The following is a 26,971-nucleotide window of genomic DNA, read 5'->3' as shown; positions in this document are numbered from 1 at the left end:
TTCAGAGATCTGTTCAAATTAAAGTTACAGACGTGGATGGCAAGAAATCCATTAGGGCAAATGGAGTAGTTCATTTATCTGTAGGATACACATTAACAAATTCAGAGGAAGAACATGAGAATATCCTGTCAAAGCCAAAGCTAATACAATATTGAAGATAAAAAATGGATAGTTAGGAAAAGTTTAAATATGAGTATTTGAAGACTCTTACTAAATAGACTTCACGTATGTATGCCTTACAGTTAATATCCACAGATCTCTCAATGTCAACAGTCCAAGATACTTGCTAATGCGGTATACAACTCTAAAAGGATGAAAAGTGCTCATCTAAGGGGTTTAAAATTTAATTTATTCAACTTAATTAATTCAATCAATCAGGAAACATATACGGGTTAACTAATGGTTATGGACACCTTGTTATTTATGGATATAAAATACACAATCCTGGTCCTCAAGTCAGCAAACATAAAGTCACTAAACTGAAAATACTTTTACATCTCAAGGGATTTTTTTTCTGGTATTTGCAATGACCATCAGTCATCCTCTCCTGCTAATGTTTAATATAAACCTCTGTCTGAATCTTAGCCATCTTCAATCAGTTTATATCTACAATGCATATAATCACAGAATAAAACTGTTCACTAATAATCTGATAATTTTTTGCATTCATAAAACAACTCAAATTTTATTATTATTAAACAGATCAAAGGGAGTTGAACTAGGTTAAATCTAAGACTTCTTCCAATTAAAAAAATCCTTATGCTGTGATTCTAATTCTACTGAACTAAATCCTTTAGGAAGGCCAGAGAATAGGAATAATTTAAATGGTTACTTAAATTACAAAGCCAGTAGATGTCCAAATTTCGGCAAACTACTATAGACAAAGGAGATGGTCAAAAATGTTTCATAATAATCCTGACTCAAATGGACTTCCAGACTACCAATGTACCCTTGCACAGATTCCTGCCTCATGCCTTACGGTACCCCCCGGTTCACCTCTCAAGCAAGAGCAGCTACATGTACAGCTGGTAAAATGAAAATCAGGTATGGCAGCAAACTGGTGATATTCAAGACAACTACCTAGCAGCTCTTGGAAAAATCTTCTCTCTGACTGCTGGCCTGCCTGCTCCACCAAACCTAGCATCTATGGATCATCACTCAAATGGTGACCTTCATGTAAGAATGCTTGTTATCAACCACTGGTGTGTTTTCAGTGGTGCCTCCTGGATCTTGGACAAAGCCCAACATCATACACGCTACCTTCTCCTGTTAGCAATTCACTGACACCCAAATTTCATCTCTGCTGTGTTCTGTTACATCAAGAAGCTCGGAATTAATTTACTTCCTATGAAGACAGAGCAACTCATCTGAACCTCAAGAGAAAGAGCAATAGTGTGATTAGTTCCTCAGGAGGCATGGAAAACACATATTTGCTTATGTGTCTGATGGTTGTTATGCCATCTAATTTTTAAATATTATGACGTTTATTTCATTAACCAGAATGTTATATAATGTGCCAGAGTCACATTACGTAATATTCCATTCATCAGACAAGTACTAAGCATTTCAACTTTTCCTATTCCTCTTTGTCTAAAATGAATTCAATATTAATGAATTACCTATATTATTTACCTGTATTATCATTTAACTACAGCTATTTTAAATTACTATAATAAATTTAAATTATTATAATTATAGCACAACTTCCTTAAAAGAAGAATTTACTAGAATAATACTTTTGTAGGGATAACTTCAGTATGGCACACTGCAGAATTCAGGAATTTCCTGAATTGTTATTCACTTATTGTTATATCATTTATTCCTGGCAAACTGTCACTTTTGTCTACATATAGTTCATTTTTTCCAAACTAGAAATGTACTCACCTGATTTAACTGCTTTCATCAAACAAAAATTGCTACTTAGTTTTAAGAACAAGTTAATAACTTTAAAATGGCATGATAGACAAGCAGCTTGACCTCCAGAGTGTCTTCCAACTCTAATATCCATGGTTTTACAATGATAGGCTGTATGTATGGTGTGTTTCCTTCTTAAAAAACTTTCCTAAGAAATCATTAATAGTGAGGCATTTGTTTTTTAAAAAAAGAAATAATTTATTTTTAATAGGAACCTATTTGCATAAATATTCATTTACCCATGTCTTAAACATAGGAAAATATCCCCAAAGATATTCAAGTTTATACAAGTTTTCCTCTTATAGACCTTTTTTGTCCTTGATTCCACAGAGAGATTCTAATAATTCTATGTTGATAATAGTTGTATAAAAGGGATGTAACTGCAATGTCAAAAATTCAGCATTATCAAGTTCTTCTGCAGAAACAAAAAGTGAGCAGAATACCACTGTGAAAATGTTTATTTACTAAACAACCTTGATAAATTAGAAACTTTTCAAGGAACTCTCAGAGACAGAAAGAAGAAACATACTTTTAACATACTGATATTTAAAAGGAGAATTAAACTCCTGCTTTTCCTGCTTTTATTGAAAAAAGCCCTAGTAAATGTATTATTCAACCACACAAATAGCAGTTTTATTCAGAAGGATTCTCATGAACTAATCCAATTGAAGACCTGGCTTTACAGAGTCAAATATGTAATGTTTCCTTCACCCTGTTAACAATTAGGTTTTCTAGAGAAAATCATATTTTTACTCACCTTTTATGCTATATATTACTAAGAGCTTTAAAAGAGAGAGAAAATTAGAAAACTCTCCTTGAATAATCATTAAGCTTTACAGCCTTTTCTTTGGGTTTTTTGTTTTGTTTTGTTTTTAAAGCAGTGACTAAATATTCTAATTATAATATTTAAACATCACAAGTTTATTCACTGATACGTAATGACTTTTAGTTTCCAGAGCCAATATTTGAATTTGAATTGCTTTCACTGTTACACTAATAAATTTAATCCCTAGAGACAATACAGGTAAGCACTTGCTTGTATCTTTCTTACAGCACATGATCCAGTCATGTATCAGGGTTATGGTGATCATCTTATTCCTTCAAACATGGGAAGAACTGCTTCAGGAGTAGCCAGGTGTGATTTACCCAGGTATCTTTCCCAGCACCTAGCCCCATGGTTTTTAAAGCACATGCCCTTCCTAAATCCTTTCTGAATAAATGGAGCTCAAATGTTTACTTATATTAGCTATGTGTCAGTATCTCATATAGATCAACCCCTATGTCCCCAAGGTAAAATTTAATCTTCAAAAGGCACTTGATTCTGATTAGCCTTTTGGTTATGTTGCCTACTCAATCAGGAAATTCCTGGTAACCAGATTATCAGAAATATCTGTTCTATAAAACTGGTTAAGTATAACAAAACAAGGCAATTAAAATAAAGATGAGTAAATTTTTAAAGAGAAGAAAGAACTGCTCATCTCATTACAAGGCAAGTTCTACAAGTGCAGAGACTTTTCCAGACTTGTTCATTGCTATATCCCCAACTTCTAGAAGAGTCTGGCACATAGTAGATCCTCAGTAAATATTTGGTGAATGAACTGACTGCTGACAAAACATGCTATTATGTTATCTCTCGTTTTTAGTTCAGGCTGTTAAAACAGGATCCATTTGTGCAGTGCAGAAACTCCAACAGAGGTTCACAGTGAAGTCTTATTCTGGCAAAGGTTCCAGGATTTGGGATTACCAAATGTAAAAAAAGAGTAAATTTACTTCCCACACACTGACTGGCTGATCAAGTGAGGGCCTGGGATACATCAAGTGCAGGTAAGCAAGAATTTCAAGTCATTATCCCTGTGTATGCAGGCAGTACCAGTGCCAGCAATAACAAGTCAGCTTTGCTGGCAAATCCACCAAAATTAAATCTTAAACTTTTGAAAAAACTAATATGTGTATTATGCTCCTGTTAGCTTAGAGGCTTAACTATCTGTGGGGAGGGCCTATAATTATGATCAATTACTTACGGCTTGAAGGTACTTATAAAAGCATCTGCCCTTTTAAGAAACCTTTAAAGAACCAGGCTTAAGATTGTAAAACTAATCCTAGGGGCAATAATAAATCACAGGTTTGGGGACCCAACTTTGACAACTCTTCCTTGGAAAGAAAAGAACTGCTGTCAACTATCCTTATTTCCTGACCCTGTCTGAGCAAATATTAGCAACCTCTAAAATCCAGAATTCTTAGTCTGGCCAAGCAAGTCATGGGGACCAATGGTTGTTCCAAGACAGAGGCAAAAGAGAAGAAATAGGAAGGAAACAAAAAGGGAATGAAGATCTGTAGCTCGCGAGGGTGACATCATCAATAATTTCCTCAAGTATCACTGAATTTCATGGCTCGCTGACTGACAGTCTTTTCTGACATCCTACAGGCTAATTATCCTCAAGTAGCTTCTTGGTTCCAGAACCTGTAATGTCTGGGTTTGAATACGATTTGTTCTACAAAAAAGGTCAGGTGAGTTGACTCCTCCCTGCGAAGTTGCTCCATGGCAAGAGACCTACTAATCTGCTGAAATGCAAACAATCCTTTAGATATCTGAAGTACTTTTACATTTACAAAGTGCTTTCACATACACCATCTCATTTTATTCTCACGACTTTAACAGGTAGGTGCCATCATGTAAAAGGTGCCACTTAACATGTAAAATAACTTCAGAAAACAATGCCTTTGTCTTCAGTTCATAAGTATATCCTCCTGAAATTCACAGTACAGAATCCAAGTCATGAGTCGTTAGAAACATCTAGAAACACATCAATATCAGGAGGATAAATCAAGAGAATAGGATGGATCAGACAAAATCTACAAGCACAATGGCAGAAAGTGTGCCTCTGTTATAAGAATGGCGTGAGCTTTGTAAACAACAGTGTTATACAGGGGTGCCTCTGTAGTACCTCTGTGTTGGAGGGACATTATTCATTCATACACATGATAATGACCCTTAATTGGATACTCCATAGGTAACAGACAAAATAAAACAAGAACTTTTCGTCTTAAAATTGTAGTGGTGGAATTCATCCTTCGGTATGTATTCAGGTGATTCCTCTGGGATGACAACTGAGTTACAGGGGGCTAAATGTACCCTCCCCTTTTCCCTCCAATATCACACAGAGCCCCCAAAAGGGATTTTGTTGTTTTTAACAAAGAAAATACACACTAAAAAAAGTCATCTATAGCTTTTTTATATATAATCTCATCTTCCAAAACACTCATTCTCGCAATCTCAGTATCTTTTGTCCTTCCTTCACTAGCTAAAGCAGAGGTATAATGCGGTTCCAACTTCATAACCATTTACTGCCTTATTTATGTATTTATGATTCTTTGATGCTTTCTAGCTTCAGTCTAAACTGCGTTGAGAACAAAGCACCGCACAAATCACCAGCCTGGGAAAAGAGGAGACAAGTTAAAACCTCCGAGGAAGATTCTGTAGCTACTTGGTCTCTCTGAGTCTGTAGAGAGTTTGGTATTTCAAAGGTCAGTCTTGGGTCTCTCCACTTTGATGACTAATGTTAAATTGTTTGACTTTTTACAAAAATATTTAGCTGTGCTTATTTACATAATTTCATCCTCAGTGCACACAGTAGGCATGTATTTGTTGAACAGAAGCCCTAAATGGATGAGAAAAAAGATCTTTCTGCTACACATTTTCTCAAGATCGAGAAAAGTAAAATCACAATCCAATTTGTAGAAGTTTTTGTACAACCCAATTTGTAGAAGGCATTCCTTTTTAATGTAAAGCTATGCATCTCTGTTTAAAAAGGAAAAGGATGACACAACCAAACAATGTCAACCACACAATGGGGAAATTCCAGGATCACTAAGAAAACACCATTATCCTAAGTCACACATTTTCATTTAATACTGGTTACCACGCAGGAGAGAGTTAAGAACTGCTGTCTCCCCACTCACTCGCACAACCCATCTGGGAAAAGCATGGGCAGAACATTTATGATCTAACCATGCCACATCTTGAACTCACATTTAACCCTTTGGAGAATAGTCTAAAGAGTATGTCCGCCCAGAGATATAAAGTAAAACAGACACAGGGATAACAGTTTTGGAAGAAATTTTTATGACGATGTTTGAAATTGGGCATCAGCACTCAAACTCCTTAGACCACCAGCAGTCATTCTTATTACGCAACTTTAATAAAGAGAAACTGAGAGTATGACTGGCAAAAATATTATGATGTTTCTGCATCTTCTTCACCTGATTTACACTAGGCTCCACCCATAAAGTTCCCACTGATTACCACACAGCATCCTCATTCTCCAGTCTCACCTACTAGGTCTTTCAAAAATTCTCCAACGGCATGGCCAGTAAAAATATGCGGGAGCTAGCGGGGCATGTCTCCGGTTGGCTTATCTTGTCCCTAAAACGCACCCACCTCCCCCGGACCCTCCTTCAGGGAGGGCAGGGAGAAAACGCTTCTAAGTTGCACAGCTGCAGGGAAGCCTGCGCAGGTCATGTTTTTTGACTTGTCTTTCGGCTCGCTGTCTGGCAAGGTCACCGGCTCTGGCTCGCGGCTCTGTCGACAAAACTTAACTCTCACTCTGTAAGATCAACAGGTCGCGCAGGACCTCCCCAGTCGCCCTCTGCCCCACACCTTTCTGGGTCTGAGGATTCCCGGCTCGGCCCTCCCCGCGCGCGCGGCCCCAGACTGCAAGGGCGCAGCTCCCTGGCTCACCTGACCACGTTGGGGTGCTCGAAGGTCTCCAGGTGCCTCAGCACCGCCACCTCGCGGATGGTGGAGAGCGGCATGCCCTCCTCGCCCGTCTGCACCCGCACGCGCTTCAACGCCACGAAACGGCCTCCGTTCTTCAAGTCGCGGGCCTTGAACACCTTCCCATAGGCGCCCTCCCCGATCTCCGCCACGCATTCGTACTGCTGGTCAGCGCGGCACAGGCCGTCCTTCTCCATGCCGCCTGGACGCCGCCCGGCGCGTCGCCGCTGGGGCGGGCGGGGGGTGCGCTCAACTAGCTGGCGGCCGCCGCTAGCCTACTCCGGGGCTCCCCGGAGATTGGTCTAGCTTTCCTTGCTCCCCGCCGGCTCAGGCGCTCGGGCGCTGGGGCTCTCGCGGCTGCGGAGGCTGGATGGAGCGACCTCCCCGCGGGGCTGGCGTAACTCTGGTGCCGCCGCCGCGAAACTCCGCCTGCAGAGTCGCTGCTGCTGCCGCCGCCTGAGGAGCGAGCCGATCCCTCCTCTTCCCTCCCCGAAGCGAAGTCCTCAGCACAGACAGAGACGATTACATAGCCTCTGCCCAAGCGCGTCTCAGTCCAGAATCATTGCACCTAAAGGAGGAGACGGGAGAATAAGAAGAAAGTGCAATCAGACAGCCCAGAAGCCTTCCTCGGGGTTCCTCCAGACTCCCCTCCTCCTCCTTTACGAAGCCTCCATCGCTACCCTCCGCGCGCTCCTGCCCTCTCCCAAGCCGCTTAATCCTTCCTGGTTCCTCCGAGAAAAGCGAAGTTACTTTTCTTTCCCTGCAGGGCTGAAGCCGTCTTCGCGCGGAGAGGTTGCAGGGGCCCCTCGGGGATGAGCGAGCGGCGCGGGACGCAGTGGAACGGGAGGGGGCGTGCCGAGCAGCCCAGAGTGTGCCGGGAGCGCGGGGGAGGGGAGGCGCCGGGCACGTCAATGTCACGGCTTAATATTTATCCCTATATCATTGTGTTGCGTCGCTACCCTCCCCGCCTCCTGAGGCCCGGACGTGCAGGGAGATGGGGTCCAGGGGTGCCGGAGGGCGTTCAAGGGTCGCGCACAAGCTGGAGCGGAAGGACTGTGGGTCCATCCGTGTGGGGCCGCAGAATGTGGGTGGGGGCTCCCAGGACCCTGTAACCCGATGCTGTGTGTGTGCGAGAAGGGGTGGTCAGACATCTGCTCAGAAATTGCTTCCTTTCTTTCTACTTTCAGTTTTTCTACGAGGAGACATTTAAAAACGACTCGCATACACAAATGGTCTCTTTGGGGTAAAGGAGTCTCGGTTGGAAACGGAATTCTCTCTCCGACTGGGAGGACCTCCCTGGTGGAAACCTTGGGAAGACCAGCCATCTGGTCGGGGAGGGTTGGGGCTAATCGGGGGTGGGCGAACGAGAGGTCCTGGGGGAGGGGAGACACCGTCCCCCACGGGATCCCAAGGGTAGGAGAAAGGGGTGTTCGTCACAATTTCGCTTGTGGTCTTCTTAAAGAATAATTTCAGGAAGAGGATAGCTTAATCGCGCCTCGTCCTGAAGTTTTAAATTGATTTCGACCTGAGCAAAACTCAACCTCTCTTTCAAAGGGTGGGGGGTGGGGGGTTAAACCCTGCGCCTCCAGGGGTGAGAAACAAGGTCTCTGCCCTCGGGGCCCGGACTCGCGAACCTTTTCCCACTCCCAGGACCACCCCGCTGTAGGTAGCGGAGGTGGCTGCCCCATTCCCTCTCCGGCTAAAGGCCGGGTCCAGGCTGCAGCCGGACGCCCCCGGAGCCCTCTGCATAACAAAGCGCCGGAGAAGGGTACCCTAACTTTCCCTCCCCATTCAGCAGCTATCTGGGACCTAGGGAGCCTCCCTCCCCCACGGCCGCCGCGGCCTCGGCAGGACTTTCACCACGCTGGCTGCGTGTCCGGAATTCCCGGGGCACCTCGGAATTACCTGCCTCGCAACCGCTGGCCCGCTCGCCTTTTGCCAGGAATTAAACAAACGGCGCGACCCCCACGATGAGCGGGTGGAGCGGACCGCGGCGAAAGCAGAGCTTCTGGCACTCACTCCATTCAGAACTTTCCTTAAAAGCCGAGGAAAGAGCCCCCAAGGACTGCCCGGGAGTCTGAGCCAGGTCGAGGGCCACACAGGTAGCCGGGGAGCCGCCGCCGGCCGCCCAACCCGCCTCTCCTGCGTCCCCCCATCCCCCTCCCGCTTGAGTCTAGCCCCGGGCTCCGCAGCGAAGGAAGCGTCGGGGACGTCCCACCCCCGCAGGGAACTTCGCCTGCTGCCCCCGCCGGGCCCCGCACTACTCTGACTCTCCCCCCACTCGCCCCCCAGACGGTCGGCTTCGGCGGAGAGAAACGGGAGCAGCAATGCCTTTTCCCCCCCTCTCCTCCACTTTTTTTTTGTTGTTGTTGTTGCTTTCCCACGCTGGCTGAATGTGACTTGACCCCATTTCAAAAAAAGTTTGACATAGTGCTTCAACATTTCCGCATTCCTCCGCGACTACAAAGGCTGCAGCCGCCTCCTTCTGCTTTCTGTCTCTGCTCTCTGTCTTCACACTCAATGAAATCCTTCATGCGCCTCTCCCGAAGCCTGCCAAGCACCACAAGGGTCGCCACCAGCACGGCAACAAGAGGCCACACCGGGGACCGCGACTCCCGCGTGTGCGCACACGCAGATGCGCCCATATGCACACGGACGGGCGCCCTGCGGGGACAAGGGCTGCTCACCACGGGGCGTGTGTTTAACTCCAATATTTTAAATGATAAAAGTAAACTTGGAAACTAAAGCAAACGTGCGTCTTCGTGGGGCTCCAAGCCTGGGCACCGGCAGGCTGCGTGCACTCTTCTGTGCATAACACGCCCGCAGGAAGCCTGCGTTAACATTTATCTCGTGGAGGGGAAGGTGGAGCCCACACCCACACCTCAGCGAGCTGGCGAGGGAGTTTTCGTGGGGGAAATGCAAGCACATTCTCCAGCATGGAGTCCCTAGAGGCAGTGCATTTTGAACCCTAAATGTGAATTATTATGTGAATGTCCGAGTAGAGTTCCAGTTCCGTTTGGAGAAACTGGATGAGGAGTGTTCTGTGTGGGTGTGTGTGCGCACGGGTACGTGGAAGCAGGATCTCGGTGTCGCGGGTGTCCCTAGCGTAGGATCTCCCCCTCTGGTCAGATTAGAATCCTCTAGCTCCCCAAAACTGGCCCCCATAACCAACGCCGTCTCAGTTCGTAAGGGGTTAACCAAAGCCGATTCCAGGGAAACACAGGTCCCCCCCACCCCCCGCCAGCCTCCACTTACCCCACCCACAGTTCTGCCTCGGACCCCGGCCAATCCCCCATATCTCCCCAGGGACCCCCCACCCCGCAGCCCACCCACCCGAGCGCACAGCTCCTCACCTGAGGGGCCCAGTCGCGTCGGGCCTCCTGAGGGGGCTGCGAGTGTCAGTCGGCTCTCCGCACGTGTCCGCGGCCTCGCGGAGCAGGTAATCAGACTCTGGGGAAGGAGTTACCAGCACTCTCTCCGGCGAGGGGGTGGGCACAGCGGCGGAGGGCGGAGGGAAGGCGGAGGGCGCCGCCCGCGCCGCTCGCTGGGGGCGGACGGGGGCCGCGGGGCTCTGGCCGGCGCTGGGGGCCCCAGCCAGGGAGGCAGCGGGGGCGACCGCGCGGGGTGGGGGCAGGGACCCGAGAAGCCAACTCTGCCGGAGACCCACCCCGCGGCGAGGCTGGGGGCTCGTGGCGCAGTGGCAAGAAAGTGTGCAAATTAAAGCCTTCCGGAGAGAAAGGAGGCGGCCAAGCCCCGGCAGTGCTCCGAGCTCCGGGCTCCCTAGCTCCCTTCTACGAGTCGGGGGCTAGAAAGGCGCGGGGCGGGGGGCTGGGGGGGCAGGGGAGTTAAATGAAAATTTCCGGTTTTCACTGAAACTGTAGTAGGGGGATCCTGCGACTAAAATAAGCGGCGTTAGTGGGAGAGAGTGGGACGTGTCGTCGGGAGTCGGCGGAGTTTCCAAACCCAGGGTCGCCCAGAGTTGGGGTTTTGACAGGGTGAAGCGGGGGGTGTCCTCACAGTGTGACGTGGACGGATGGGAAAAACACAAAACAACCAACAATAATTATCAAGGGCCGATGGGGGTGGTAAATACCAATACTTTCCAAGAAACTGAAAAATCAGACCAAAAAAATAACTCTTCTCTTAAAAAAATAAAGAAAAAGTTTGGCAGGATGCCTTGCAGAAAAGAAAATACTAATCTGTTCAAGCACTTTTCACTTTCAGCATGAGCTACATTTGTTTGGTTTTCCTTCGCTTCCTTTCTGCCTCACAAAGCCCTATCTTTTCCTTTTAGACAGAGGATATGGTTTGGAAATTGTCAGGCACTCTTATGGTTAACGATCTACTTGAAGGGGCTGGCGGGTTCACAATTATTAAGTGGTTAGTAACTGCTGAGGGTTCACTAACGTATTTCAGAGGAGCTAAAAAGACTAAAATTTAGTGTAAATAATAGAACTGCAGATAATAGATACATACACAGAAAGAGGAGTGCTCAGTTTAAATGCATTATTGGAAATCTGAAATTTGAAACCTTGTAAGAATGTATACTTTACCTGCTTAGAAACCCTTGAATACAATTATTTCAGGTGAAAATGAGCTTTTGGAGAAAAAAAGTCTTTAAAACCTTCTACAATGGAGTAAAAGAAAACTTGAAATAGCTGTCTTTTTGGAAAGAATTTGGTGTTCTCCCCAAAATCTCTGTCTGTAGAATACTTGAAACCCTTTAAAACATATTAAAGAAAAACTTTTCACAAAATTATTTACTTCAGTGCTTTGTAGAAAAATTAAAACCCGGCAAAATTCTGTTTGAATTGGACATACTACTTCTATAAATCTTTTGACTTTAAAACCATGTTACTGATCTCATAGTAAATCAAATTTTTGCCTTTATAAAATTGATTCTATATTATAGTGTAAGGTAAGGCTAGGGAAATAAAAAATTGATGCATTTCCAGTAGCACATATTTTGCAATGCATTATAATACTTTTTTCTTTAAAAATAAAAGTGAATAATTGTATGTCTTTAAGCTTAAGATAATTCATAAAATACATTTGTGTTAAGAGCATGTCTTCTAAAATAAGATCCAGTTTTCTGAACAAAATTTGTATTTATAAAGCTATCTATAATCTCATATGTCTTATAAATTTAATAAGGCAAATCATTAGATTTTATATTTACATTAAAATATTAGATCACTACAAATCACTAGACTTTAAGCCAGAGACACAAATGGGAATCCTCCATTTGGATAATTGTTCACACTTACCATTTGCCTTTTAAAACAAGGTTTACTTGATGGTAATTAACACGTTTATATAATCCAGAAATAATTGCCAGTAAATAGGAACCAGCACATCATGGCTAGAATTTATTTGAATAAATCATTTATTTAAAAAATAGTAAGCTACAAATATCTTTTAAATTAACAGAGAAGTGTCTTTTCTACACTGGGTTGAATTTTTAATTACTAAATTTGACAACAGCCATTGCTAGATCAGAAATTCCATGATTTAGGTTACTAGATCATTTGGACAATGTAAAAAACAATGAAACTTTATTTAATTATATATGTTAATACTGAGTGTTAACTCTCTGTCCTCTTCTTTTCCTGATATTGCTATCTTTTATGTTAATTTATTGTTGTTCACTCTCCCTGGTTATGGTTCACATTAAATCCCAGTTGGTGAAAGCTTCAGACCCAAGGAAGTTTTTACAACTGATTGTATGAAATTAGTAAATACCAGATTATTTTTGTTTATGGATAACTTCTGCTGTGGGTAACAGGTTATCATAAGAAAATTTGTTCAAAGTTTTTAAACTGTGAACCAAATTCCAACTTCTTTGTTTAGGAGTCTTCTGAGAATGAATATATAGAACTCAAGAATAATGACTCCAACCAATATTTTCATACCACATATCAGATATTCTGAAGTTGCAAATCATCTTACGGTTATTTAAAAATTACAATTCATGGACTTATTTCCAAATATGGTGGTGTAACGTACACTGAAAGATTTCTTAGTGTCATATAAAGAATGTATTTCATGAGTGAACATTTAAATATCAAATACCTGTACAATTTTGTTTTCACTGAAATAAACATAAAATTTTAAATTCTGGTCTATAATTTTTAACCTTGTTAAGGAAATGAGTAATTTAGTTACAAATAATAATTACATAATGTACACCTAAATCTAATTCATTTCTGATTTATATTAGCTGTTTGAGTTTATAAAATATATTTTCCAGAAACTCAGAAGTGAGATTTTGCTGTAATTTACTACACAATTATTTTAAAATACACTTCTAGTTTAACTTTGAAACAAGTTACTCTACTTTTTAACCTGATTTATGTGTTTGTGTACATGTTATCTTTATTGAGTAATAATCATGAGAAACTATAATTTTAACAGAAATAGCATAATATAAATGCAGTGCATTTTAATGCATTCTTCTTTCCCTTCTCAGACATTTCCAAGATGTTTTGTTGGGTTTTCCCCTGAACTATATTGTTGAAAGTTTGCTAAATATCTTAGGAAAAGTCAATTGTATTATCAACTTTTTGCATTATAAAATTCTGAGCTTTAAATGATTTTTAAATTTCAGTCTTCTAAATAAATTATTTCTGTAAATTTGGAAATGACCTGGGTTTTTCTGTTTTTACTGTTACATGTGATCTATTGCATTGCATTTGAGCAGTGAAACTTGAAATGATTTTGATATCTGCCATGAGGGAAAAAATAGAAATAAGGTAGTAGCTTATAACATTTAAGGAGGAAAAAAACAAACATTACTATCTTTTGGAACATTCTACTTCCATTGATTCTACTACTCTATAATTTTCTTTGTGCAACATGTCAGTACTATGTTCATATTTGTATAATTGCCATCATCTTTTTAAATTTTTCCCTTTTGATAGACACCCATATCGTTTTTTTCTTTTGTGTGTATGTGTGTGTGTGAATACCTGTATGTTCTTGGCATATTGTTATGACATGTTTGAGTTTGAAACATGTTCTTAAGATCCTTTCATCATCTATATTAGAATTCTGAGTAATCAGAAAAATAACTATGGAAATATATTTACAAAAGATGGTGATAATCACATAAAAAAAACCTATGTTTTCTTTCTATTTACAGTGACCTGTAATTTTCACTTGTTTCTAACATTTCTTTTCTGAGATAATACTTGCATCTCAACTGTACACATGGCCTAAAAATTGTGTTGCCATAGCTGCTTTTGGTTGAGCTAAAAGGTGTTTATATGCTTTAGATAGACCATTCAGTTGGAGCAGTGAAGGTATAACACAGTGGGAGTGAACGATGATAAAGTGGAATCTCAGAGGTAGGAGGAGGGACAAAGAAGGCACCCAGGGAGAAACTTCTGTGAATGGCCTGGCAGCAGGGACAAGTGAAGGAAGCACATGCTGAGGTCGTGGGGCTGAGAGATGCAGCCTCAGTGCTTATAAGTATGGTGTAGCCAGGCAACCCGATTCTTTCAGGATGAATGGCCTTCTGTGTCTATCCTATTATGCAATTAAATGTCTTATTAAATGAGGTCATATATGTATGACTCCATATTCACATATAAATCTATTTTATGTTGTCTTATTCTAGATTTTTCCCAAAAATAACATAGAATGGAATTCTTTGCAGAATTCTTTGAATGCCTAGAAGAAAATATATCATAGCATAGTTCTGTGGATCAAACATTTTACCATAAATTGAAGCGAGAGTTTGATTTCTAAACCTTGTTATAAGTTTGTTCAAAATTACTCACATCTTTGCATCCCCAGTACCTAGCACAGTAACTGGCAAGCATTTTATGTCCAATAAATGTTTGTCAACAGAAAAGTTGACTTCGCATCCTTTAGACCGTCTTCTTTGGAACTGCTTAATAAAATTTAAGGACCTGTGTGCTGATTTCAGGACCTCAGAAATGTGTTTTCTCTGCCTACAGTTCTTTTCCTTCTTAGCCCTCTTCTCTAAGTCATGTCATCCTTGCACGCCAGCTCTTCCATAAAACCTTTGCAATTCCTTCAGCTGGAAGACATCCCCCTTTGCTCTAACTCCTGAGGCAATTCGCTTTCTACCAATTCGCTTTCTACCTTATTAAGCTACCCTGAGTCCTCCCAAGAGCACCCAGCATGCTTAGTTCCCTTTAACAATCCTCCAACTCCTAGTTGTGCCCTCTGGCCCTGGTAAGTGGTCAGTGAATTCAGTAATCATTCTTGTCCCCTTCTAGGAGTGTTACTGAGTCAGGCGGGCACAGAACAGACTGGTACACCATGACATAACTAGAATAACATTTGAAAGTTGAGGACCAGTGTTCCATGTTGCTTAAACAGGAAAGAGCCAGGTCATCCTGCTACTTGGGGTAAATTTGGTATGTTTTTTCTTGTGTTGCTGATATTAGTCATTTAAAACATTTTTGTCTGAAAGAAAATGTGTTTAGGTACATTTCTAGATTTGTTTGAAAGACAAATTCCTAAAATATTGGCTGAAAGAAAATGTATTTAGATAAATGTCTCTGTTTCCTCAAAATTCCAATTAAATAAATTTTATTTTAAAAGAGCAAATACTAGACTTTGAGGTAAACTAGATACTATATAGCCCAGAGTTTAGAAAGATTGCTAATTTTATTTGCCAATATCCTTAATATCTGTGTGACTACGTCCTAAAAGATAGAATCCTTGATTTCTAAGTCAGAAGACTTGTGTTTTCATTCCCAGTTCTTCCTTTCTCAGTACTTACTATTAATTGCATCGTCGGTGACCAGTCATTTAATTCTTCTGACCTTCAGTGTCCATGCCTATTAAATGGGTTTTCTAATGATTCAGAAAGATATTACAAAACAGTCGGAGAGAGACAACAAATAATTTTATCTTCACAAGAGAAGATATGGAGATATGGAGGTTGCTGTTCTGGGTATTGAAAGACTTGAAATTTAAACTGGAGTTGGCCACAAACTACCTGTATGACCTTGGGCAAAACACTAAACCCCTGGGCTTTAAGGTCGTCATCAATAAATGAGATGATTGGACTGGATGATTTCTACAGCTGCTGCAGCTTGAAAATGCTGTAGTTCTGAGCAGCGTTATATGCTAGGTGCCATGATTATAGATCTGTTTTTATAAACTCCCTAAACAAGAGTAATATCAGAGGATAGGACTCTGATGTCTGCAACCTGGAAAGGTTTCTGGATTTCAAATGTGAATTATGTTGAGTTCTCTCTAACCTAACCCTGTAGGTTTTTAAGACTGAGTAGAAATGAAGACTTCTAGAAAAACATTAGGAAAATTCACTAGTGTTTTCATTAGATATGGAGAAGGAGGAGCTAGGCTTTAATTATTCAGCCAAAACTAAAAGTGATAAATTAATCAACCCTCATTAACAAAAATGTGATAAATAGGTTACAATAGTTTACATAGAACCAGGATATCCAAGATTAGAAATCTTGGGTTATCACAGAAACTCTTCAAAGGTGTCACGAAACTTATCTCTAAACTATTAAAAATGTCAGTGCCAGTTGGACTCAGTGAGAAAGTGGGAAGGTGGGGGTGGGAGAGTCAAAGGCAATATACTGTGAATTTGAGAGGTTCCAGTATATTTCTGGAGCTATTGATTAAAAGCCATTATTAAAACATGAGTGGAGGAACAGCTGTTTTCTCTGTGTTCTTATTTTCCACCGCATCAGACCATGTGCATTGTTTGAAGGTCCTTCTAGATGTTCAGGGAAGGGAAATATACGTAGTTAGGACCAGATAGTCATGGATTGAAAGTCTGGCTTTATTGTGTAACCTTGGGCTAGGTTCTTAAGCTTTTAGATCACCAATTTCCCTTATCAATAAAGTAGGAATACTATAATCTACCACATTAGACTGGTGTGAGAATTAAATAAGTACTTGCTATATGCATTTTGGAATTAATAGACATTTAATAAATATTTGTGTACAGTCAATATCCCTTTCACAAAATCATATTTTCCATTTTTTTTTCTCTTTCGGGGGATAACTAATCCTTTAATGGAGATGTCTTTCTTTTTAACTGGAATGAAACATTCATTCATTGCAGGAAAATCAACCCAAGAAACAACATACCCAAGATTATCTTGGGCCTTGACAAAAACCACAGCTGACTCTAGGTATGTGAGGAATGGAGGAGAGGGTGGATTTTCTCATTGGAGACCTCTCCTTCTTGTTCAGATCTTATCCCAGTACTGCTGAATCTCCTTAGTCTGTTCCTTGCTGTTTTTCTTACCCTTTTCATTCCATGTAGTTCTGTTCTTCCTTTTCTTAATGCTTTGGTGTGGCCCAAGGGCCACCCCATTATGTCCCTTAAATCTATACCTTATGTATTTGCTGGCATTTGTCTTTAAAACCCCATAATTTGCTGCCTAACTGCAAAAGGTCCCTCATTGGTTACTCTTCCATAGTCACTATGTCCCCTCCCATTTCTGTTGAAGTGCTGAGTGTCCCCCTGTTTGTCACTGATATGGTTTGGCTCTGTGTCTTCACCCAAATCTCATCTTAAATTGTAATCCCCATGTGTCAAGGGAGGGAGGTGATTGGGTCTTGGTGGTTTCCCCCATGCTGTTCTTGTGACAGTGAGTTCTCATGAGACTTGATGGTTTTATAAGGCAATTTTCCCTGCTCTTGCTTGCTCTCTCTCCTGCTGCCTTGTGAAGAAGTTGCCTGTTTTCTTTTCTGCCATGATTGTAAGTTTCCTGAGGCCTCCCCAGCTATGCAGATCTGTGAGTCAATTAAATTCCTTTGTTTATAAATTATCCAGTCTTGGGTAGTATCTTTGTAGTAATGTGAAAATGGACTAATATAGTCACCATGTCAATCTCTTCCCTACTACTTGCCTTATCTTCTTCGTTTAGCATGACATTGCATTTCCTACCCCTAACTGTCTCCCTAAAAACACTCAAGGGCAGCTACCGCACTTGCTCCTTGCCTTTTTTTTTCAACCTCTCGTGGATATTTCCACAGTTCCTTGTCTTCTTGGCCTTTGATATGCAAATGTTACCTTGTCAGCCATTTTTCTCAGTTTTCTTTTCCCTATCCATAGGCCATCTGGTGCTTTGACCACTTAGTTCCTGTACTTTTCTTCTCCACTGACTCCTACTAAGAGAGGCTATAAAAATGTATATAGGACTATATGCACAGGACTATAAAGGATGATGGACTCAAATGTGGGAGGGACTGAGGACTTTCTTTATATCTGAGTCCTAGTCCAGCATCATTAGACAGTAAGTACAGGTTGAATGAAAGATATATCACAAGAAACACAGGTATCACCAGATAATTTTCCACCTCAGAAGTCACCTGGTACACACTTCTAGGCCACATCTTACTTACCTGTTTTCTTATAATGGATTCCATGTTATCTTCTTTGAGGATGAACTCTTAGGCAGGGCTGGTAAAGGTCTTCATTTTTATTGTTACAACACCCTCAGTCTCCATCTTTGGGTTGCAACACCATGGCTTCCCTCAACAGGAGCATATAGAGTGATGGATGGGAAGCTCAGGAAGCTAAATTAATCTGACCCCCCTAGGTCCACACTACGTCAAAAAGAGCTGTGAAATCCAGATGGGGAAGCTTAAACCTGATTAACAGGCAGAAAACACAATTGTTTTAAGATCTGCCAGCAGAAAAGGTAGTTCTTGGAGCAGTGATAGGACAAAAGCCACACAAGAAAGATGACTTGGCAGTCACAGGTGCAGGACGTGGGAGTCAGAGAAGCCAATCTTCAGGATCCTACAAGTGGTGAAAAGACCCCGGGGAATAGTCTAGGAAAGAGGGGAAAAAGAGAATGTCTACCAGAGAGAATTCAAAGTAAACATTTGATAGGATTTGGTTAATAAGACAAACAGAATAATGAGAAGAGTCCTGCCAGGATAGCTGTAAGCACTTTGTGTAATTTGCCCATTTAAACCCAATTATCTCCATTTTGCAGACAATGAAACTGAAGCATAGGACCAAACTCCTTATTAGGTTTTGGGTTTGAGGCGTTAAAAAAATGGTGCCGCTCACAAGAGATAAAAGAAAGACAGCAAAAGTAGATGACTTGATGAAGGTTTTAAATTTGAGATGACAAATAAAAATATCTAGTGGCACAGGGAGTAGAGAGCTTTCAACCTTTGCCTAGCTCTGCCTTAAAGTAACACCTAGACCTAGCATCCTTGAGAAACCCACTGCTGTTTCCAGATGGCATTCTGCTTTTCTTCTTTCTTATCTGTGGGGCCAGCTTCATGCATCCTTCAGTGTAGCACAGGTCCTAGACTTGGTATAATTTCTGCTTTGCCATCTTAATAATTTTTGAATTAGATGTCCCACATTTTTATTTTGGACTGGACCATGCAGATTCTGTAGCCAGTGCTTCCTACACGATGGAAGGTCTGGGGTGGACATTCCAGATGTGGGCATTCGTTTTACACTTCCAGCCTCCTTCACATTCAAGGGATGTTTGATCCTTCAACTCTTTCATGAAATTGTTCTTTCCACCACCGTCACTGATGCACTCAGATACAGGTTTTCTTTGTTGTTAGGCTCTGCAATTCTAACACCGGTTTTCAATCTTTTCTCAAAATTCTCTTCTGTCTTAGCTGTCATGGCACACGACTTCTGCCACTTCTTGATTCAATGTTCTTTTGTCTTGCATTACCAGCTTTTCCTCCTGGTCCTGCCTGACATCTGGAGGTATCTTCTAAGACTTAACAATCAGCAGTTGAATTGTTCCTCTACAAACTCATTTAATCCCATTGAAGTTATCAAGCCTTCCCCTGTGCTGTGCACATAAAAATGGGTTTCCATCAGCCTTCCAGTATTCATTGCCTCAACCCTAACCACAAACCCGACCTCTTTCACTCTGCTTTTCCCTGCCTGCCTACACTGCTGCCACTTGCTGACTGAATAACTTTTCAAACTTATGGCCTCTTCTCACTGTTAGCCTTCACCTTTGGCTTTTCTACTTAACCGCCAGTGTCAGGCATTCTGTGATTCAGTTGTTTTAGGCCACCTTTGAAAATACTTTATCTAATGCCGTCCTGTTCTGACCAGGCACTAGAGGCCAATGCTCCGATGGGGTTGGCCTTAACTCTGTTAGGGTCCTCCCCGCAACTTCTTCAAATCTTCTGTCTGACACTGAAGTTGAGCAAGTCTGACATTGAATTTTGCAAATCAGAGCCCCCCAACCCACCCACCATCTTTTCTTTTCTTTTCTCTTTCTTTCTTTCTTTCTTTCTTTCTTTCTTTCTTTCTTTCTTTCTTTCTTTCTTTCTTTCTTTCTTTCTTTTTTTTTTTTTTTGACAGAGTCTTGCTCTGTCACCCAGGCTGAAGTGCAGTGGGATGATCTCCGCTCACTGCAACCTCTGCCTCCTGGGCTCAAGTGATCTTCTCACCTCAGTCCCCCAAGTAGCTGGGAACACAGGCATGCCACCACTACATTCGGCTAACTTTTGTTTTTGTTTTTGTTTTTTACTTTTTGTAGAGACAGGGTATCACCATGTTGCCCAAGCTGGTCTGAAATTCCTGAGCTCAAGCTATCCACCCACCTTGGCCTCCCACAGTGCTGGGATTACAGGAGTGAGCTATCGCACCTGGCCTCCAACCCACCCTCTTCTGTGTTTGCTAAAAGAGCAGCTTTCTTTAATAGCACACCACTTGTAGGCAATGCTACTGTATTTCCCTAGTCAATGTTCTATCCTGCTTTCCAGAGATTATTTCATTTCTTCTCCTATCTTCCCAAGTCTCCAGCACCTTCTTCCTGGTCTCATTGTCATGACACCTTTGCTTTTTATTTCATTGAGAAAATAGAAGACATCAAGGGAAAAGTCCCATGTACTTTCCCTGTACACCCTTCTTGAACGGCTGCCTTCACTGTCCCCAGGACTTCACTCTCGTGCTGCATCTCCTCCCTCACAGCCTCTCCTATTCACTCCCTTGTTGGTTACATCTTCCTCTTCCCAACCTCTAGATTGCTGTATTCTGGGGCTTAGTGCTCAGACCTCATCTTCCCCTCTCCACTCTCACTCTGGGTGACCTCATCTAGTTCTAAGACTTTATGTATTATTTGCATACCGACATTCCAAAATTTGTATCTCCATTCGGATGTCCTCTTTGAATTCCGGGCATGAATATCTGTCTGCCTACTGGATGTTTCTGCATAAATGTCTAACAGACATCTCAGACTTACACATCCAAAACTGACCACCCCAAATTCCTTCACCCACATTTTTTTCCATCATAGTAAATTAAGAAATGCATTCTTTGGTCACTTAGTCAAAAATTTACCAACCAAGTTTGACTCCTGTCTTTTTTGCGTACGCTATAGGCAATCCATCAGCAAATCCTGCTAGCCTTATAGTCACAGCTCGACTACTGGTGGAGCCACCTTCATCTTTCACCTGGTCTGTTGATGTGTTGCAATAGGCTCCCAGCTGATCACCCTGTTTCTGTCCTTGGCCCTCTGCCTTCCGCGCACAACAGTCAAAGTAATCCTTTTAAAACCAAAGCCAGATCATATCAGTCCTCTTCAGTATTCAGACCCTTCAGTGACATATCATTTCTCTCAGAGTAAAATCTGAGTCCCTTCCATGGTTTGTAAGTCCTTACACAATCTGACCCTACTCCACTAGTACTCTGATTCTTCTCTTCACTCTCTCTCTTGCTTTCTCTGTGGCATCCAGACTGGCTCCCTTGCCGTTCCTGAACTCACCAAGCACATCACACCTCTGAGCCTTTGTACTTTGTTCCCTATGGCTGAAAAACTCTTTACCCACAGGTCTGTCTTCATCACTTCCTTCAGGGCTCACTCAAAAGTCACCAGAGGGGCATTCTCTGACCACCCTACATAAATTGAGTTCACCGCAGTCTTTCCCTTTCTCCATCTTACTTCACTTTATTTTTTGTTCTCAGCAGTTGTCACCATCTGACACATTATAGGGTTCTTCATTTATTTGTTCTGTGTCAGTCTCCACCATACCTACCAGAATGTTTTCTACAGAAGAGCAAGAACTTTGCTATATATGCTCTTGTATCACTAAAACAAGCCTTTGTCATATAGTGGGCACCAAATAAATATTTGAATGAATAAATGAACTCCCCTTTTGTACTTGGGCTTGCAACTGGCCTGTCCTTGGCTGGGTTACAGTTTACTAGTTAAGAATAACTGTCTATAATATATACCTTAGTATAATCTTCTTAAATTTAGGTATTTTATATTCAACCAATTTCCTACTAGCAGCCTTCAGCTGGGATTGTTAAAGGTATTACTTAAGGATAATTTGTCTCACACACCAAAGATAAAATTAAATCTAAAATTACTAAGACTATAGAGTAAGTATATTCCATTAATTGAAATTATCTCCTACACTGGAATGTGTGTGTAACAAATGTGAGTTTTGTTTAAAACATATGTCTTTCCTCATAGAGAGTGAGAAATAGTTTGAAAGCCAGAGGTGGCCAGATTCAAGCCTCAATCCATCAGCTTATTGCTTCAGCTTCTTGCATGCTTGATGAGAGGCGTAGCATAGTGCATAAGAATGGGGATACTGGGGCCAGACTATGTTGGTTCAAATCCAGGCTCTGTTACTTGTTAGCTTTGTGACCTTGGGTAAGTTGCTTAACTTCCCTAAGTCTCAGTTTCTTTATCTGGGTTGATAAGATAGTTGATAATTGATAAGACTCCCGTGTTGTTTTTTGTTGTTGTTGTTGTTTTTGACACGGTCTTGTTCTGTCACCTAGGCCGTAGCTCAGTGGTACAATCATAGTTCACTGAAGCCTCAAACTTCTGGGCTCAAGCAATTCTACTTTCCTCAGTCTTTGGAGTAGCTATGTACTGAGGATTTATTGAGTTAATTCATGTAAGCATTTACAGGATTGGTGCATAGTAAGTATGTGTTAGCTATGATTATTACTAATATTCCTCCTGAAAAAAACAGCTGTTACTCCTTAGAGTTTTATTGTCCTTGTTCCTGTGCACCCGGCACAGGATTTACTGCATTGCACTGAGTCCAATGGCTTACAGTCACCACACCCTTTGAGCCCTTGCTGCTAGTGTTATATGTTCAGTCTTTTCCTTCCTTCCTTTCACCCTTTATTCCCTTTTCTTCTCTTCCTTCTCTTCTTCCCTCCCGCCCATAAGTTCTGCCTTTCCTTACTTTTTTCTTTACATCATCTCTCATACACTACACTCTGTTTTGCATTAGCTGTCTCTCTTCTCTCTTCCTTCTGCTGTTTCTGCTCTCATTCACAGAGTTAGAATTCTGGAGGGGAAAGACCTGTCATGTCACTAGGAAGAGTCCTCACAAGCAAATCTTTCACAGTTCTCACTTCCTAGATAGAATTTTGCTCTTTCAAGCAGCCCCTACTTTTAGAGATCGGAGACTCTTTATCAAAGACTCCTCGTTGTTCAAGTTGATCAGAAATGCCATCTCAGCACTTTTAACCCATGTGTGGGTTGTACCAGCAATGTCTATTTCTTTAGAAAACACTGACTCGTCTTATCAACAATCATGGGCTAACTGTAAAATCAACCATAACCAATTGTCTTGCTTGCTGCTTCTAAGGGGCATTGATAAAATAATGCGGTTGCTTTGGTGCCTAATAAAGTTCAACTCCAATGATGGTGAGAATGTAGGAAGGAATGAAAGATATGTTCAGTGGAAACACTGTTTTTTGTTTTTTGTTTTTTCTTCTTTCTTCTATTAGATTAGGAATTCCTCAGGTGAAGAGACCATGCATGCTCTATTTATTTTAAATATATATGACTAGTGCCCAGCTTAGTGCCTTACAATACATGCTCAGTAAGTAAATGTACCTTGAATTTTTGCTTAGGCAAACATGGTAAAACATTCTGAGAACTCAAAGCCTAAAACCATGAATAAAGGCAGTGCTTTGTGTGATTTTCATTTGGACAGCCTTGTAAAACACACAATTCTATGCACTGAATTGTCACGCTAATGAAATAATTATCACAGATCTCTGTAATCCTATGCATTTTTATAACATCTATTTTGTGACAATTATTATAAGTTGTTGTGAAATGTAAATATATATTAATTCTTTCTATTACTTGAAAAACTCCTTGGAGAATTAACTCATAATTTACTCCACACATTCTATGCCTGTTTGCTGAATAAATGAATGAATGATGTTATACTTATATTCACTCAGAATGTTTGGAGAGGTTTACATAATTGAATGGTTTTAATAATTAAAAGCATCTATGGAATTTATGCTGGTTATTACATTAGGCTATAAAATTAAGTGAATATAAAATTATATTAAACATAGTGTTATTTTTTGTTGTTCAAAAGGTACTTCAAGATCTTTAAGCTACAAAATTAAAAGAAACCAATAGGTCTCCTAAAAATATATCTTCATCTTTTGTTTTGGTCTACCAGTACTTTACTATGCCTTTAAAATAAATCTGCTTTGCTAGTTGCATAGATTCTGAATAAAAAGCAACTTCATATTATCTTAGAAAGTTTTAAGATGGTTAAACTACTTTGAAAAAGACTACAACACCAAACCAAAGTGATGGAAATGTTTGTGTTTTAATTTTTCTTCAATCCATTTGTATCTCAACATATTACATTTCTAGACAAAACTGGTTTGTACATCTCTCTTGCTTGAGCAGGAGGAAATCATTACAATGGAAAGAATTATTGAAAATGGTCCATGTTGTGTAATTCCCAGGATAAATGGGCTGAGTAGCAAATATTTCTGTTGTGAACTGTTTTATACCGAAATGTGCATTATTAAACCCATTTGTTGAACACATTGAAAGATCGAATATTTTCCTAACCCGACACTGGAAGATGTTTATTTGTCATTCTTCTCCTTCCCCTGCTCAGATCTTGGCTTCCTGGAATTCGTCCACATTTGAGGGGCAAAAAATCATAAATGAAGAAATCAGAAAAACAATTTAAAATGTATAAACACATATTTTAAACAAGATCATAAGAAATTTAAAATAGTATACATAATAGAAACAGCATGTGGGGAAGCATATAGAACAATGTGGTAAGTGACCATTTTTCACATTATCATAAACATTCTATACATTTGAAGAACGCAGAAAGCACGGTAGTCACCAGACTATAAGAATCCGAAGGTAGCAAAAAGAATGCTCATGATCAGAATGGTTTGGGGGTGATTTTATGCACCTTCTGCTTTTATAAAGATATAACTTTAGATATACTGTGTATTTAAGTAATATATATTTAACTATTGCCCTTTAAAACATTGCATATGCAATCAGGTTGTTTTCATTTCAGCTAGATTAATCTGATGTATGCCCAATTCCATATTCCAAACAACCCTAAAAAACCTCAGTTAAAAAAAAATCACTGGAACGCTTCAATACTAGATTTGAAGATAATAGTAGCAGCTGGAGTAGAAGGAGCAGAAAGCTGCTTTCCACCCCAAAATAAAATATTCTTTCTCTTTGATGATTCTTTTTCTTTCTTTTCCAGTAACTCTACTTTTTACAAATTATATTCAAAGTAGCACATTCAGGTATAGATTCATTTATTCATTCATTCGATAAATATCTACTGGGTATCAACCCTGTACCAGCTCTAGACTAAGCACTGGGACATGTTATAAGAAACTTTTAGTGTGGCATTGGACTTCAGGAGAGATCTCAAGGTTAAAAATACAGGATTGGGGGTTAGGTAAATGGTGGTAATAGTGCTTTTAAGGCAGGTGGAAATGGAGAGAGTTAAGAGACATCTGTATATTGAGGTGAAGAGGAGGTGAGGGTAGATGGGACCAGTTTGTACTTGATTGATTCACAGAGTCATTGCATGAATGTTACAGGGAAGATACAAAAGGCTTTGGGTAAGTGAGCAAGAATGATGTTTGTAGAGCCGTTGGGGAGAATGTTCCCAGCAATGAATCAGAGGATTGTTGTTGGCATTTCCAGCACAGTGGAAGCTAGCATAAGTATGTTATAGTGAGCCAGGGCAGTCCCAGGTTTTCTTCAGCAATGCTCATCAGCAAAGACAGGAAAATTAGAGAGTGCGTGTGATGTAAGTTTGCCCACTGACGTGGTGGATAATGAGAACTGGAGACTCGGTGTTAGAAAGGATGATAAAAGGGGTTGAAAAGAAGAAACTAGAAGAACCTTCCATTTTATAGAAAGTTAATGAATGCATTAAACTGTGAGAGTTTTAGTGTTTATTGAACTTGGTGAGCAGAAAACAAAGGGGGAGGTGGGAAGGTGGAGAGGTGCAGTGGTAGAACCATGGTTGTGTGTGGAGAATGAATACTCTTAGTGCTGGTAATAATTAAATTCAGCAAATGATCTTGCTGGTGCATGACTCAGGTAGGCTGGGGTTGGAGGATTACAGGTAGCAAGATTATGGGATTATATAGTTGAGGTATCTCATGGGTCCCTAGCATGAAATTTGAAGTTGTCAGAGGTGACGATGAAGAATGAAGATGTGGAGGAAAATCAGAAGCCAGGTGCTGCATTCATTTAGAAAGGTGGAAGTGGGTCTCATTGGAGTTCAGTAAATAACAGCCGTGGTGCCTTTAAGATGGCAGAACAAAGAACCAGTGTAAATTTTAAATGAGAAGAAAGAAATGGACAATTGAGTAGTGAGTAGTTTAAAGGTTTAAAGTGTGGACTTGTGAATTACTGGAAGAAAAATCCCAAGAGGGCCAGAATTTATTTTGAAGGCACCCATATACTCTATTCTAATCAAACAACCATATTTTGTTTACCAGACTCATTTAAATCAATATTAGTTGTTGTTGATTTTGTTATTCATCATTATAGATATTGTCTCTGGTAAGAAAAAGATGTTATTTTATTCTGCCTTCATTCCTTTCTGGCACTGTTTTGTGGTATTTCTTCATAGTTCCTAGTCTTAAAAAATGTCAATTAGTGGGAGGATATGCTTTTCCAAATATCAGATATCCTAAGTTTTTCATTTATATCAAGACTGTGATCCAATTGGTAGAACCACGACACTAAAGAGCATGTTATTTTTCAAATCATCTGTATCTAAAAAGAAAACACTGTATTCTTCCTAACATTTTCTCCCTGAATACCAACATTTATTTAATCTCACTCATGTATCATACTCTTGGACTAGTTTTCCAAACTACTATTATATTAAGTATGTAAACTGTAACAGATGTAATTATTAAATTACCTTTTGCATTAGAATAGAGAACATACCTTTTTATGATTTTCTTGATGTATAAATAATGGCCTGATAACTTTACAGACACACTGGTATCTTCACAGATACTCTGGTCAT

General features: G+C 40.8%; 1 protein-coding gene and 1 long non-coding RNA gene across 8 annotated transcripts in view; one reads left to right on the top strand and one right to left on the bottom strand.

Annotated features, from left to right (window-relative positions):
• The window catches only part of CDK6 (cyclin dependent kinase 6), a 236,277-nt gene extending 226,130 nt beyond the window's left edge, over positions 1-10,147 (bottom strand). Inside the window, exons 1-2 of one of the 4 annotated variants that reach the window (XM_007982158.3) lie at positions 10,042-10,147; positions 6,653-7,256 (exon numbers count right to left, since the gene is read on the bottom strand). In XM_007982158.3, coding sequence (XP_007980349.1) covers positions 6,653-6,885 — 233 coding nt within the window. In that variant the 5' untranslated portion in view covers positions 6,886-7,256; positions 10,042-10,147. Of the gene's footprint in view, positions 1-6,652; positions 7,257-7,368; positions 7,576-8,593; positions 8,795-10,041 lie in introns of those variants that run through there. The other 3 variants (XM_038004360.2, XM_007982159.3, XM_038004359.2) reach the window with 3 other exon arrangements.
• Positions 10,049-26,971, top strand: part of LOC103226554 (uncharacterized) — a 228,073-nt gene continuing 211,150 nt past the window's right edge. For 3 of the 4 annotated variants that reach the window (XR_012090365.1, XR_012090363.1, XR_012090362.1), the window contains exon 1: positions 10,049-10,127. This is a non-coding gene — a long non-coding RNA (uncharacterized lncRNA). The remainder of the gene's footprint in view (positions 10,128-26,971) is intronic. The other variant, XR_012090364.1, reaches the window with a different exon arrangement.

The sequence above is a fragment of the Chlorocebus sabaeus genome, chromosome 21 (assembly GCF_047675955.1).
Source record: "Chlorocebus sabaeus isolate Y175 chromosome 21, mChlSab1.0.hap1, whole genome shotgun sequence".
NCBI lineage: Eukaryota > Metazoa > Chordata > Mammalia > Primates > Cercopithecidae > Chlorocebus > Chlorocebus sabaeus.
This window is presented reverse-complemented; position numbering and strand designations above follow the sequence as displayed.